Below are 15,215 nucleotides of genomic sequence, written 5' to 3' on the forward strand. Positions count from 1 at the left end.
AAATTTAGTCATTGGGTCACTCGAAACTACTAGAAAACTTCATACCGTCAATTTTTGTTAACTGCCGTTAGTCTACTCAAAACTCCCCGTTTTATCTGATTAAAATATTAAATTTTTATTAATTTAATTTTAAAAATTAAATCTTAAAAAAAAAAAAAAAAAAATTGAAGAGCGGTGCCACCCCTGGCCACCCCCCAACCCCTTCGAGCCACCCCTTTCCACCCATGGGGTGGCTCGAGCCACCCCTTGGGTGGTTTGGGGTGGCCTGCGGGCCACCCCATTGGGGGTTTGGGGTGGCCCGCAGGCCCCATGGGGTGGCTCACTACCACCCCTGGCCACCCTTCAATTTTATTTTATTTTATTTATTATTTTTTTAAAATTAAATTAATAAAAAATTAATATTTTAATCAGATAAAACAGGGAGTTTTGAGTGGACTAACAACAGTTAACAAAAATTGACGGTAGAAAGTTTTCTAGTAGTTTCGAGTGATCTAAGGACTAAATTTCTAAAAAAAAATACTCAGGGAGTTTTTAATAAAAACGTGTTAACCTAAGGAGTGTATATATAATTTTTCTTGATATAATGCACAACTATAGAGTGGCTTGCTTATTGGCAAAACTACTCCCATGTGATTTTGTGAGAAGAGGGCATGGATTTCAATGATGCGATTCTAAGGGTGGGAAACTTGTGTCCATTAATTCTTGCTCACTAGTTTCCTACCACTATATTTTGTTTTTGGGAAACTTGACTTGTACCTTGCATGCCCATCTAGGCTCATCTTACATAATAGAGTATACAAGCGATTGTGGTTAGTAGTTATTGAAACACATAACCATACCGTATAACTACTCTCTAAAAATTGGCGGTTTGGACTTCAATGAGCCTATTTTAGATGGTTTTGGGCCCTTTTTAAATAATTAGAAGGCTTCAAAATATAATAAAGCTCAATAATAATATTGTTATTTTTGTTTTGATGAATAAAGATTAATTTCATTAAACTCAAAATAAAAATCCTATATCAAACGCACCAAAATGACGTCGTTTTATATATTATTATTATTATTATTATTATTATTATTATTATATATAAGGTTAGGTGGGTAGTAGGTATTAACCGCCTTCGCCTACTCCTAAAACTGCTAATCGCCTCGATTTAGGAAAATCATTCTCTCTATTTCAAAATCCCTCAATTTCTTCAATTTAATATATTTTGAAGGGTATTACATTTAATACACTACCATCATTAAAATTTTTGGACAATAATACCCTTAAAAATGCACTAAATAGAGAAAATTGAGAAATTTTGAAATAAAGAAGATCCTTTTCCCTCGCGGTTTAAGTGGCTAGCGATTTGTTTTAACGGCTTACAAAAGCAATTAATAGTTATTAGGCAATTAATAGCTCCCGCTTGTATACCCCTACGGGCCCTACCGCTGAATGTCCAACACCAGCTAGGAGAGCTACTATCATTACGTGCAGCTAGAGATTTCATCCTTTTGGGTTGGAGAGGATGCGCCACACAGTAGTGGACCTAAAATTGTTGGGCTTCATATAAAGGCCCACCAACACTCACACACACTCTCTCAATCCACTATTCCAAGTTTCAAACAAACAAAACCAAACCCGGTATCTATAAAAAAAAAAAAAAAACCAAACCCGGTATTCCCAATCGGAGCTTCGTCCGTACAGCTACCGAGAAATGGACGATTCCGTTAGAGTCCAAAGATTCGAAGAACCTCCTTCGTCCATAGAATTCGAGTCTCTGATCGAACTCCGAAACGCTCCCGCGGTTTAATTCTCACTCCCGCGAGAATTTCCCTTTTTCGTATTTTCTATTATCTGTTTGTTTCGCGGGAAAATGCTACTCACTTTCTGCTTCTTTCTCTTATCTTCATTTATTTATGTTTGTTTAAAGGTGTTTACTGGATGTGTTAAGGACTGGGCAGCTTTGGCCAAGTGGAATCCATCGAATGGCGGCCTCGACTATTTGCAGGTTTTTTTTTTTTTTTTTTTTTTTTCCAACTCTGCTTTGTTAATTATATAATCGGTTTGCGTTGTTTGGGGCATTTTGGAAGTGATTTTCTTGCTTTATAAAAGCCAAAATCAAAACAAAATATTTTTCTTTTAGGAGCAAGAAAGAAAAGTAATGTGAAAACTGAAATGCATTGGCTTTCAAAACTTTCACGCCAAATTAACCAACTTTTTAATAATAGCTGTATCAATTTTTGATGGATACAATAATTGAAATTATTTTTCAAATGTGTGTTTTTGCGCATGTATGCTTAATTGCGTGCTCAGTGTTCACTATGTATTACTTCATCGTGAGAGGATTAAGACTCAACATATTTAAATTTGGCCATAAAGGCTAAGCCTTAATGCTTACCCACTTAAACTACGCTCATATGCTTAAGAAGTTAGTTATAATGATTTTTTTAACTTTTGGTTTTGCCGTTATTAATATTTTGTTTATACGGTCATTGGATGAATTATTGATTTCTTTGCTCTAATGGAAACATAGGAACGGGCAGGATCATGCATTGTGGAGGCCATGCTTTCAAGATCTGCGCCTGTATTTAATGGTGATCTGAGAAGCCACGAGAGGGTAATAATTCTCCACAGTTTTTGTGAATGTTGTGGAACTTTGAATTGCTCCTTCTCGTGGTTTAATGCAAGCCCCAATTACTTTTTTTTTGTAGATTCCCTTACCATTTTCTACCTTTATTGGTTACTGTAAGCAACAAAATCAAAACAAAGATTATGGTCGTGATGTCCATTCCGAATTGGAAGAACACGGGCTAACAGGGCCCAATGCAGAACATGGAGAAGATGCTCCTGGACAAATCTATTTAGCACAGGTTCCAAGTTCAATGTATTTAGTATAATTAATATTTCTATAGATTTTGTTATAAAGTTAATTGTTTCTTTTCCATATTGCTGTTGGGTCCATTTCTATGCTGCATAGGTTGTATTTCGCTTACCTTATTCATTTGTTTTGTGGGTGGTAATATAACACTTTAAGATTTGTATTCGATTACATGCAATTCAGGTACCAATAATGAATGTTGAGGATGAAGAGAGGGTTCAGTTGGAAATTCTGAGGGGAGACACTGAACTGGTTAATATATTTCTTTCCACTATTCTCTGTTGTCTAGTCTATTGCTCTCCACAAGAGTGTCATTGTGCACAATGTGCAGATTTTATTTTTCAAATTAACATCCGTTTGAATTCTGCAGCCTGCAATTTTGGAGAGGAAACCTCTAGCTTCTATCAACCTGTGGATGAACAATGCTGAAGCTAGATCCAGTACTCACTATGATCCACACCATAATCTTCTATGCATAGTTGCTGGCCGCAAACAAGGTGAGGTCATTCTCTTGGTTTTCTTCCCTATGGATGCCCCGTGTGTGCTCCTAGAGTGGATGCCCTAATTTTACCTTAACAAATGAAAGAAAGAGCTGGCGGTGTTAGGGTGTTGCAAATTTTTACTACAGTTGATTTTTTGGTTGCAAAAACATGCCAGCATTAGTTTTTGTCAAAGCAAATTGTCACATTGGATTATAATATTTGAAGGAGCCCTACCCAATGCCTTTTTTATTAAATCATTAAAAATTAGTCTCTTTTTTTTCCCTGTATAAAACAGTTCTTCTTTTGTATGGGTTTTGTAGATATCTCCAGGATTTGATGAGACTGCTTTCTTTATATCTAGGAAAGAAATATGGACAAAATTTTTCTACAAACTGGGTTGTAGGAGTTCACACAACCCAGCCTCTAAAATAGTGACATGTGTTCCTTAATATGTGAGAAACACATTTTTTTAATAGCATTAATAAAAAGCCATATGCTTCTTACATGCTTAAAGGACACATGTCACTTTTTAGATGCTAGGTTATAGGAGTTTCTACAACCCAGTTTGTAATCAATTTATGTCTAAGAAATATATAGTTCAAGACCTTGCATTTATTTCTACTTGTTTTGAGTAATTTATTCTATTCCCTATTGAATATGTTATTGTACATTATTGTGTTAGGCTATTAGCTTAGAGCCTTTACAGCGTTTCAAGTTATATATATTTAAAATTGTCTTTTTGAAAAGCCTCTAATCTTTACAGTGGTCTTATGGCCTCCTTCTGCTAGTCCCATGCTATACCCAATGCCAATATATGGGGAGGCCTCAAACCATAGGTATGTTGCTTTGTATATTGGTAACAGAAAATTGGTTCTTGGTTTCTTCTCACCTAGTTAGATACAAAAATTGAATGCTTCTAATTTTTGCTCAGAGAAATAATATTATAGAGATTTTAAATTTGTGTGTGTTTTTAATCATTTGTTCATCTGGCAGTTCTGTTGCTTTAGAAAACCCTGATTTTTCAATTTATCCGAGAGCAGAATTCTCTATGGAGTACTCGCAGAAGGTTGTTCTTCATGCAGGTGATGCACTTTTCATTCCTGAAGGCTGGTAAGGTTTTAAATCTATTTATTTAAAACAATGTTGCCTTTGTTAGAAGCCTTATTTTTTATTTTTTATTTTTTCCAAATATACTGCTGAGCTTTCAAGGTTTCTGATATCTCAACCTCTCTTCAAGTTGTGGGGTTATACTATTTCTCTACCCCCCCCCCCCCCCCACTCTCTCTTGTCATCTTCTACTTTTTGGTAATTATTGTGTTGTGTACTTCAGAAGTTATAGGCCATGCATGTTTGTCAAAGTTTTGTTTTATGTTCTCAAAACAAATACATCAACAAACAACTTAAAATACAAAACACTTCTTGTAAATTTGTATTCTTCCCTTGTTGTAGAAATATTTTGGCAAAATTTGTGCTTAGTAGAGATAAAAGAAAACTTATTATTTAAAAATAAAAATAAAAAAAGATTAGGGTGGTCGTGTGACCACCCGATTAACCTTTTTTTTTTTTTTTTTCTACTTAATTTTTTAATTTTTTACAAGTAGGTCTTTACATCAATTTGGGCTTCTCAATTAAAAAAAAAAAAAAAAAAACTAAAAACCAAAAACTGAAAAAAAAGAAAAGAAAAGAAAAAGAAAAAAAAGTGGTTTGAAAATCGCTCCTAGGGCTGAATCAGACGGGTGTGGGCAATCCACCTAGGGGCCACCCCCAAAAAATGCTCGGGGGTAGCTCAACCTCCCCCATTCGTTTCAGGGGTGGTTTGGCTGCCATCCCTAGGTGTTGGGGTGGTTTAGCCATCTATGAGTGTGTTTTTTTATTTATTTATTTTTTTTAACTTTTTATTAAGGATATTTTTTGTCGTAAGGGGGGACATTGATATTTTTTGGTAGTTTAGGGGGGGACATTGACACAATTGGTAGTTTTGAGGGGACATTGACAAGGGGTGGTAGTTTGAGGGAGGTATACGTACTTTTCCCTATAAATTATTAAATTATATCATACAAATTACTCGATTTACTCATTATTATAATATTTTTCCTTTAACATAACCTTATTCCATGTGCATCTCTAGGTTAGGTGATTGTTTTTTCTGTTTGTTACAGGTTCCACCAAGTAGACAGTGATAATTTGACCATTGCTGTTAACTTTTGGTGGCGGTCCAACGTGATGACTTGCATGTTAGAGCACATGGATGCGTATTATTTGCGCAGAATATTGAGAAGGTACTTGTAGTATAGATTCTTTTCAAATAAGTCACTCAAGCACTTCTAATATAGTAAACTAACTTTAGTTTTGTGTCAATTTCATGTGTCGTTTGCTCATCGAATCAACATTTTATATTAAAGGTTGACGGACAAAGAGATGGTATGTATCTCACTTACATATATTATTTAATGCCACATAGTTATTTGCTAGAGTGTTGTCTTTGTCAGTCTTACTTCCATGGTATACAAAGTTCTCTGTGAAAGATACTCGTTGAAATATCCTACAGCTGGAGTTTCAACAACAGCCACTAATGGTAAAGATGATTTCATGTATCTGTGTACTTAATAGAATCTTTACTGAATCTTTTTTTTTTTCCGTTTCTTTTGGCGTTTTATGCTTAGTTTCTATAGGTGTTTTTTTTCTTAACCTGCAAAAGTTTGGGGATCTCAGGTTTCTGACAAAGTATTCTATGAATTTATCACAGTTAATGATGGAACTAATTTAATATGAACATCTGACCGTCTTTATTCTGTGAGGAGTCAAATTTAACATCTTCATCCTCTTTAAAAAGAAATATTTACAATAAGGGGTATATTAGTGAGCGCTGTTATATTTGATTTTGTACAATTAGGACAGGACCAAGTGCTAAATAAGACCTCTTCTGCTGGAATTGGGAAAATGAAGAGGCATGTAAGCGAGCTGCCTAGTAATGGAAAAGCAGGTCAGTTTCTTACAAGCCCGTTGAATCTCTATTATAATTCATATATCAGGATTATTTAGTCTTATTTTCATTGTATTTTTTCTTTCCTTCATTCTTCTCTTCCTCTTTATGTCGGAGTAAAAAAAGGAAATTTGCCACTCATTTCTGTTCCAGTGGCAAAAAACTTACATCATGATCTGATATTTGATAACCAGATTATTCTGGCAACGAATTGGATCTGGCATGTGAGGAAATAGATTTGAAAGGGAAAGAACTGCAGCATAAGAATCTGTTGGAGCTGGAACCTTTTGCTCTCCAGGTGCTTCATGAACTTGTTTCTCTGGTCCATGACCATGTTAATGTTTCTGATCAAAGTCAACCAGTGCAATCCACTTTCATAAATGATTCTGCTGCTAGAGTGAAAGGCGAATGTAAGGAAGTTGCAACAGCTAATTTATTTCACTTGGATGATGATCCAGTCGCTAAAATTCTTTCGACCCTCAAACCAAGTACTTTGCAACATGTATTTCTTGCCATGGCGGTGAGTTTGTACTCTCTTATAAAGCTTGTAGTTTTAGATTTTGTATTAATACTAGTTTGGTACTTAAAGGTGTTGGTCTTAAATAATTTTACTCATTATATATTATGGGATGGAAAAAATTTTGTTGAATCTAAATGGGTTCTTTATGTAAGTTCTTGCTTGTTCGGTACTAAAAGAAAATGTGGTGAGTTCTTTTTCTCCCTTCAATATTTCTGTGTGGAAAACAAATTGTTGACTAAAGTGATTAGAAAAGCAGGTGATCTTACTTGTAGTTGAGGGAGTTGGGTGATTTTGCTCTTCAATTCCTTACATGTTTTCCCTATATCTTTATACCTTATTGTTATTTATGTTCTGGAAACTTTTTGAAATTCTTTTATTCTTATTTTATATGCCTATGTGTTTTCTTAGCTAATGCCCTATTACTTAAAAAAAAAAATCCGCAACTGAATTCCAAAAAAAGAAAAAAAATCCCCAACTACTCTGCCTATCACATTGATATAGCATTTGGTTAAAACTTTCTGGAAATAGTTTTATAAGTAATGCTAGAAGAATTTGTCCACTTTTCCAAATGTGATCCTGTTACAGGAATAGCTTCCTTAGTTTCCTTCTTCTATCACAGTGAGTGCACATTGTTCAGATGTCAGGGGCAGTGAATTTCACATTCTTCAGATGCCATGCCTCGAACCTTTTTCGTTTCCATTGTTAATTGCAGGAGGCCGGCTGCTGCCAAGGCTCTATATGGCTGTAATATATATCATTAATAAGCTTCTCGTATGTTCAGCCGTTTGACGATTACTATTTCCCCCCCCTGGCGGGCATTGTTTCTTGTTCTGGAAATCCTTAGTCGAATTCTTCTGAGAGCTTTTGAGGGTGGTTATTTATCTGGTAGGTGGGCGGTGGTACTAGAAGGTGTACTGACAATCTCTCACCTTCTATTTACGGATGATAGCATCTTGTTTTGTAATGCTAAAGTTGTCATCTTCATGTATGAGGTCTTTACTTCTTTGTCTTGAGGCTTTATCAAGCGTAAAAGTTAATTTGGGAAAGAGTTAGTATTGGGGAAGCTGAAGATGTGGAGTTGGTGGAATTGTTGTGTCGTAAGTTGGCAGCTTAACCATGAACCATCTTGGTTTTCCTTTGGATTTTTTTTAAGGTTGCTATGGTGCGGAGATTGGATTGGAACGAATGGAGAAAAAGATTGGTTGAATGGAATGAATTTTAGTTGTCTAAATGTGGCTTTCTGACACTTCTTACGTAGACTTTGTCTAGTCTATCTACACATTTTCTATCTCTATTCACCATTCCTACCCGTGTGACTTCATATGATGTGGGTTGAATGAAGAATCTAAGTTTCACTTGGTGCAATGGAATATGGTCTACTCCTCTATGAAGAACAGGGGGTTGAGGGTGAGGAAAATTGAGTACTTCTAATCAAGCTCTGTTGGATAAAATGGTCATGGCACCTTGGTGAGGAGAGGATCATTTTTGGAGACATAGGCATGGGGTAAATGGACTTCTCAAGAGTAATGGAGGCCGTATGACTGTTGTCTTTGGAGAAGTATTTGCGTTGGTTGGGATAGACACTTTGGTTTTGTTTCTTTTGAGGTAGGAGATGGAAGACAGATTAGGTTTTGACACGATGTATGTTGTGAGGAGCAAGCTTTAAATTAAAGGAAGTGTTCCTTGATTTGTTTTTAGATACTAAGAATAAGGATGCTTCTGTGTTCAGTTATTTAGATCATTTGGATTCCACAAGGGTTGATGGGCTTTGTGTTTGGAATCTCAGGTTTTTTTTGGGCTTTCTATAATTTGGGAGTTGGAACTTGTTGATTGTCGCATGTCCATATTGTATTCTAATAGATTGGTGGCTAGTGACGCTGAACCATGATAAAAATTTAGTGTTCACTCTTATTGTGAAGTTTTAAGAGTTTCTAATTGGGAGCAATTCCCTCGGAAAAGTAATTGGTTTTTAATATGGACATCTGCTTAGAGTAAAATCTTAAACTGTGGTTAATCTCATCAAACAAAATATTATTACTGTATATTGTTGTTGCTTGTATAAAGGTAAAGGTGACTCTGTTGATCATCTGCTGCTACCTTGGGTTTAGTAGGTGATCCCGAAGAAGCTGGTTAATGTCTATTTTAGCTGGAAAGGATTGTTTGGTTGACATAAGTATACTTTTATGTGGAATACAGCTCCTCTTTATTTTATGTGGATGATATGGAGAGAAACGAATAGTTGTAGTTTTGATGGTGTTGAGAAAACCATTTTTGAGATTAAATATGATTTCGTGTGATCTTTTGCTCTAATGAAGAACTGTAACCGTCAGGGCCTCTTTTCCATCTTTTCTTGATTACATGGATAACATATTTTAGATTGTAATTATTTAGGGGAGTCTCTTGTATACTCATTGTGTGCTTGAATTTTTATTTTTTTTTATTACTCGAGAATAAAATAAAGTTATCTCACTTGAAAGAATGTCAAACTAATTCCTCTTCCTTTTTGTTTTGTTTTGTTTTGTTTTGTTTTGTTTTTTCAGCACAACTTCCCAAGAACTTTGGAGGCTCTAATAGTTCATTTACTTTCACCAGTGGGGGCAGAAGTTCTTACAAGGAAATTCGATGAGATGGATCAACAGATCACTGAGGAAGACCGGTACTTGCTAATTTCACAATTACTGTTTACATAATTTTTGTTAAATACTTATCAAAAAAATAATTTTTGTTAAATACTGAAGCTTTTGCCTTTGGTTTTTGTTTTGTTATTCATCATTATGGTGTCAGGAACAAATTCTACCAAGTCTTTTATGGTGCATTTGATGATCAATTTACTGTAATGGATGCAATTCTAAATGGGAAAGAGTCATTTGCTCTCCAGGTAATGCTGTGTGCTCTTGTTGAAATGTGTTTTTGGAACTTGACACCTGGCACATTTTCCAGTATCTACAAAGTGGGTTTTGTGTGTGTATTGGATATGTTGGTAGGTTGTTAATTATGTATGCATGGATGCGTGCAAAGGTCCTTTTCTCTTTTTTTTTTTTTTTTTTTTTTTTGGGGGGGGGGGGGGGGGGGGATTGTTGTGAAGAAATTTGTTATTATCTGGCCTGTCATCCTTGTCAAATAGAGGTGGGCACAGAAATCTACCCATTCTGACTCTGACGGAAGTTGAAAACCGGAATAACCTCTGAGCTGAACCTCCCCAGGAGGGTTTCCGAGCCAAACCAACACTGACATCCTCGAATTGGACGTAGGTGACCTTGCTGACTTGGTGGTCTTGTCGTTTGGGTAGAAGTAGATGGACCTGGTGTAGCCTCTTATAGTGAAGGAGTTGGAGGTGTTGGATTCTGATTGTCTGATGGAGAAATGCATGGGGGTGTGCTTAATGTTCTCGATGATCTCTGGCTTTGGATTAGGAAAAGGAGAGAGAATAGAAATGATTTGAATTTGAAGGGCTGGTTGAGAATTTAGCATAAGCGTGTGAGAGAGAGAATCGAGATCATGTTATAGCAACATTTCGGTGAAGGACAGGAGCAACTACGAGCGAAGGCAACAATGCTGTTTTTGGAAAAGACTTGCGGTGAGTGACCATAGGGGAACCTCGCTAGAGCTTCCATGGCAGAACTACGCAATAGTGAATATTTGAACTGGGTTTTCATATCTTTGCGAGGGTTTTAAATCTCTATGATTGTGAGGTTCAATAGTTTTGTGTCTTTCAAGGCCGGGTTGGGTTTCTGAATACTTGCTTCCAACTTCCAACTTGACACACATCGAAAATAAAAAATCCCTTCTGACTACAATGCCAATACGTGCCAGAAATTGACCAATTGGGTTGGCTGGCTCAGGTAGCAAAGGATGGGTAGGGTCAACTTAATTGGTTTCTTGCATAGCGCTACTTGTTAAGAACTTGAACCATCCTTTTGTTCTGAGCAGTATGTTTGAAAGGGAAACTACCATGCTAGACACCATTGTGAATTGCTATTATGCATAAAATGATAAGAAATTTTTTTTTTGATATCCACTGTTGATAATTATTCATTCAGTGGTTTTCATTCCCATGATTGGTTTGTGCCACATCGCAAGGAATAGTTATTGAGCATGATGTCACCATAACATAGCTTTTTCATTTGTTGGGACATGCTATTAGAGTAAACATGGTATGACGTTCATGTGCAAGGATATATCACATTTTGAAACAATGAAAAGATCAAAATGACAACATTATCAAATGGGAGGTACATGTTTTTGATGTTCTTGAAGAAGAAAGGGCCTTAGGCATCGAGGAGAATATGAAGAAAGCAGAAATTGTTAATGAGTTAGAAAGATGTACTCACAAAGGAGGTTAATTGGAGCTGGAAATGTAGGGTCTTGTGGCTGAGGGTACACAGAGTTATTTCATATAATGACTAGGCTTGGGTATCGGTCAAAATGGTCCGGTTTTGGCTCTTATCGGTTATTAACCGATAATTTTCGGTTAAACGGTTTATTAACCAATACCGAACCAATAAGAAATTTAACTAAAATTATCGGTTATAACGGTACGCGGTTAAATTGGTTAACCGATTTAACCGTGGGCTTTATATTGATTTATTTTGTTGGGCAAAAAATGAGTTTTTTTTTACTTTTGAGAGCCGAAATATTTTTTGTTTGGCTAAAATAACTTATTAAAAATGAGTTGTTTTAGGGCCCAAATACTTTTTGTTGGGACCCAAATATTTGTTTTTTGGGCTAAACAGAACTTCCCTCAGAAAAAGTACCTGAGCTGGTGAGAGAGTGAAATAGAACCCACATAACACGCAAATACGAAAGAACAAAAGCAAATTCTCAGAAAACACGCTTTCCCTCAAATTCTACTGAGAACCAAACAAAGCTTTACTCAGGAAAAAATGCGCGAGCCAGTGAGGGAGAGAGAGAGAGAGACAGAAGCCACATCAAACTCAAAACGCGAAAAACAAAATAAAATCCCTATAAACCACAGTTTCCCTCACATTTAACCTTATCAAGAAGTAAACCCATACCCAATCAATTGTATGGGCAAAAAACCCTTTTGAGGAAGAAAAAATTAACAGAAGAAGAATTCATTCAAAGCCACAAGAAAATGTGGGTTCATCAAGACAGAACAAAAACAACAGAAGCAAGAAAAGTTTACCTCTTCGCCAGAAGTATCCGGGTAAGGTGATGGCCAAGGATTACTGAGTTAGGTGACTCAGGCGAGAGAGAGAGCTCAGAGAGGCGAGAGACTAAGAGAGGCGCGATTTTAGGGGCGATGTGAAAGCAATAAATGGTGACAAGGCGTTGGGCCCTAATGGTTGCTCTATGGCTTTCTTCCAAGCTTTATGGGTTGTTTTGAAAGTGGATATCATGAAGGTCTTTCGTGAGTTCTATGCTTCTGGTAAGTTTGAGAGAAGCCTTAATGCTATGTTCCTTGCTTTCATTTCGAGGATTCCAGGGGCTGTTGACCCCAAGGATTTTTGCCCTATTAGTCTGGTGAGTAGCATTTACAAGATTTTTGCTAAGATTCTAGCAATCAGGCTTAAGGCGGTGTTAGAGAAGATCATTTCTAAGTCAAAGAATGCATTCATTTGAGGTAGGTAGATTTTAGATCATTACTTATAAAAAAAAAGAAAAAGATTTTGGATGATATTCTTATTGCCAATGAATGCATTGATAGTATAATGAGATATGGAGAATCGGGGTTATTTGTAAAATGGACTTATAAAAAGCATATGATCATGTTAATTGGGGTTTTTTGTTGTACATGCTGGGAAATTGCGGGTTTGGGGGGAAGTAGTGCTCATGGTAGCTCATTGTATTTCATTAGTGTGTTTCTCGGTTTTGGTGAATGGCCATCCCACAGGCGTTTTTAGCAAATCTCGTGGGTTGAGGCAAGGGGACCCGTTGTCTCCTTTGCTATTTGTCATAATGATGGAGCGTTGGTAGGGGTGGTTATTGGTCTAAACGGTTGGGTTTTGGCTAAAACCGGTTACCGAACCGAAATTATCGGTTAATCGGTTTCTTAACCGATAACCGACCGATAAGCTTTTATTTCGAAATTATTGGTTAAATCGGTTAAAACGGTTCGGTTAAATCGGTTACTGTGGGCTTTTTGTTAATTGGGCCAAAAATTAGTTGTTTTGGGGGCTCAAATATTTTTTTTTGGTTAAAATAGCTTATTAAAAATTAGTTGTTTTGGGCCCAAATATTTGGGAGGTGGATGCCTTTGCCTTGTTCTTTAGGTTGTATTTAGTAACAATAAGAAGGAAAGGTGAAGACAAGTTGTGGTGGGTCTCTTCCAAAAGAGGGTTATTTGGTGTTAACTTCTATAGGGTCATGGTTTGTTATGATAGTTTTCATTTTTCTTGGAAGAGTGTTTGGAGGACTAAGGTTTTGTTGTGGGTGGCCTCTTTTGTGTGGTTGACGGCTCTAAGAAAGATCCTTACAATGGACAATCTTCAGAAGTTGTGCGTCATTGGGGTTGTTAGGTGTTGTATGTGAAAACAAGATTGGGGAGTCCGTAGACTATCTTTTTCTCTTTTGTGAGGTTGCTTGTGTCATTTGGAATCTTTTCTTCAATCAATTTGGGTTGTCTTGGGTTATGCGTAGATGAGTAGTCGATTTGTATACTTATTGATGGACCGCCGACAACACTTAGAGCGTTGTTGTGTGGAAGATAGTACCTTTGTGCCTTTTGTGGTGTCTATGGAAGAAAATAAATGATAAGAATTTTGAGGATCGTAAGAGTACTATTTAGGAGATAAAGTCTTTATGTTTTAACACTTTGTATAGTTGAACAGCTGCTTATGTTTTTCCTTTAATGATTAGTTATCATGATTTTTTTTTATTTTTTTGTCTCTACTAGTTAGGTGACTTTTTTTGTATATTTTCTATGTACATGAGAATGCCTTACGCTTTTAATGATTTATTGATTACTTATATAAAAAAAATATTCTCAAACATCTCTTGTAAATTAATTTTAGACGTCAACTTTTCAAGGAGAATATCAGGTGACATCATGCTCAGTAACTATTCCTTGCGATGTGGCACAGGACAATCATGGGAATGAAAACCAATGAATAAATAATTATCAACTGTGGACATCATGCTCTGTAAATTATTCCTAACCTATAAAATGGGAGTATCCTTGGATGAGTGGTGCAGAAAATACCAGAAAGTTAGAATGTTTACAGTTTTGGTGGCTGCTCCCCCTGAAACAAAGGGACCCTTAGTGGAGTTGATCTCGTCCACAGGGTTCACATTATAAAATCGGCCGCACCATATTTTCATGAAATATAGTCTTATCTATATCTATCATTATGTCCTTTCTTCCTTTTTCATATTTATGTTTTCTCAGCTAACTTAGTTACCCTCTCAGTGGACATGCATACCAATTGGTTTACCTGCAAAAGCATGACCTTTGATTTTATTTGCATCTATGAATACCAATGCAGAGAATGTGCAGGTTGCCAATAACTAAGATCTTCCTATATTAACACATTTATACAAAAACTTGAAACCAATAGCTGGGCAAGGAACAATGAGGGCTAATTGCATACCTTGTAATATGTCATTGTTTTTGCTGTTTTATGTTGCAGGCATTCAAGAATGTGCTGGATAAATTCATGGGAGTCAACTTGGATGGACCAAAACCAAAAGCAGGGGACTAAATGACACTAAAAAATGGGCCCACAGAAGCTTTTTGTCGTATCGGTACCTTTTGATACGAGTAATCCACAGTTTTGTATATGAACAGTGCTGTGTGCATGCTATTTTGACTTCCTTTGAATGGTTCACTCATTTCGGATCCAACATGGTCCATTAGAACTGTAGAGAAAAACACTACTGAGAGGTCGGCTCCTTTAATATTCTTGTGTCAGGGTATTTTCTCTTTACGTAAATTTTCAATAGAAGCACTTAGTAAAGTTACAAAGAGACTTTAGTTAATTTAGATAGACTGCATCTGTAAATGTAAGTTGCATAAAATCTTTGCAAAAATGGTATAATATATATTCCTGTTTTAAAAAACTGGATTTGGCTTATGTGCTGTAATAAAAACTATAGTATATTTAACAACCGTTATTTTATTCTCATTTAAACAATCAAAACATGAGGATAAAGAACGGAAAAATGCGACAACATTTGGTTAAATCTGGATACTTGGTTGTTTTTACAGGAAATCTTCTGTAAATTTTAGCAACAGCAAATAAGCCAGATCCGAATGAGCTAACCTGAATTTATATCTTATACTTATTTATTTTTAAACAAAACTGAAGGGGAATGAGAGGTAGGCCCATTACACACTGCCATGGGCCTCATCCAAAGTAATTATTATCCCTTTAGTTATCACCTTGTTTCATTTGGGTCCTTGTTGT

At 36.1% G+C, this 15,215-nt stretch overlaps 1 protein-coding gene across 3 annotated transcripts; it reads left to right on the plus strand.

Annotated features, from left to right (window-relative positions):
• The first annotated feature begins 1,658 nt into the window (after nucleotides 1-1,658).
• Nucleotides 1,659-14,733, plus strand: LOC132170741 (2-oxoglutarate (2OG) and Fe(II)-dependent oxygenase superfamily protein). 3 transcript variants are annotated; one of them, XM_059581829.2, is made up of 15 exons: nucleotides 1,659-1,790; nucleotides 1,917-1,994; nucleotides 2,520-2,603; nucleotides 2,698-2,856; nucleotides 3,048-3,116; nucleotides 3,235-3,361; nucleotides 4,110-4,182; nucleotides 4,340-4,456; nucleotides 5,506-5,625; nucleotides 5,749-5,767; nucleotides 6,245-6,329; nucleotides 6,524-6,849; nucleotides 9,390-9,505; nucleotides 9,634-9,727; nucleotides 14,439-14,733. In XM_059581829.2, exons 1-15 carry the CDS (start codon nucleotides 1,701-1,703, stop codon nucleotides 14,508-14,510), a joined length of 1,629 nt encoding a protein of 542 aa, XP_059437812.2. In that variant the 5' UTR covers nucleotides 1,659-1,700; the 3' UTR covers nucleotides 14,511-14,733. The 3 variants fall into 3 exon arrangements, with proteins under 3 accessions (XP_059437812.2, XP_059437813.2, XP_088375326.1); XM_059581830.2 differs by having other exon boundaries at nucleotides 4,135-4,182; nucleotides 4,387-4,456; XM_088519200.1 differs by lacking the exons at nucleotides 9,634-9,727; nucleotides 14,439-14,733 and having other exon boundaries at nucleotides 6,524-6,627; nucleotides 6,788-6,849; nucleotides 9,390-9,503.
• The last annotated feature ends 482 nt before the right edge of the window (nucleotides 14,734-15,215 follow it).

The sequence above is a fragment of the Corylus avellana genome, chromosome 1, assembly GCF_965113065.1.
Source record: "Corylus avellana chromosome 1, dhCorAvel1.hap1.2, whole genome shotgun sequence".
In the NCBI taxonomy this organism is placed as follows: domain Eukaryota; kingdom Viridiplantae; phylum Streptophyta; class Magnoliopsida; order Fagales; family Betulaceae; genus Corylus; species Corylus avellana.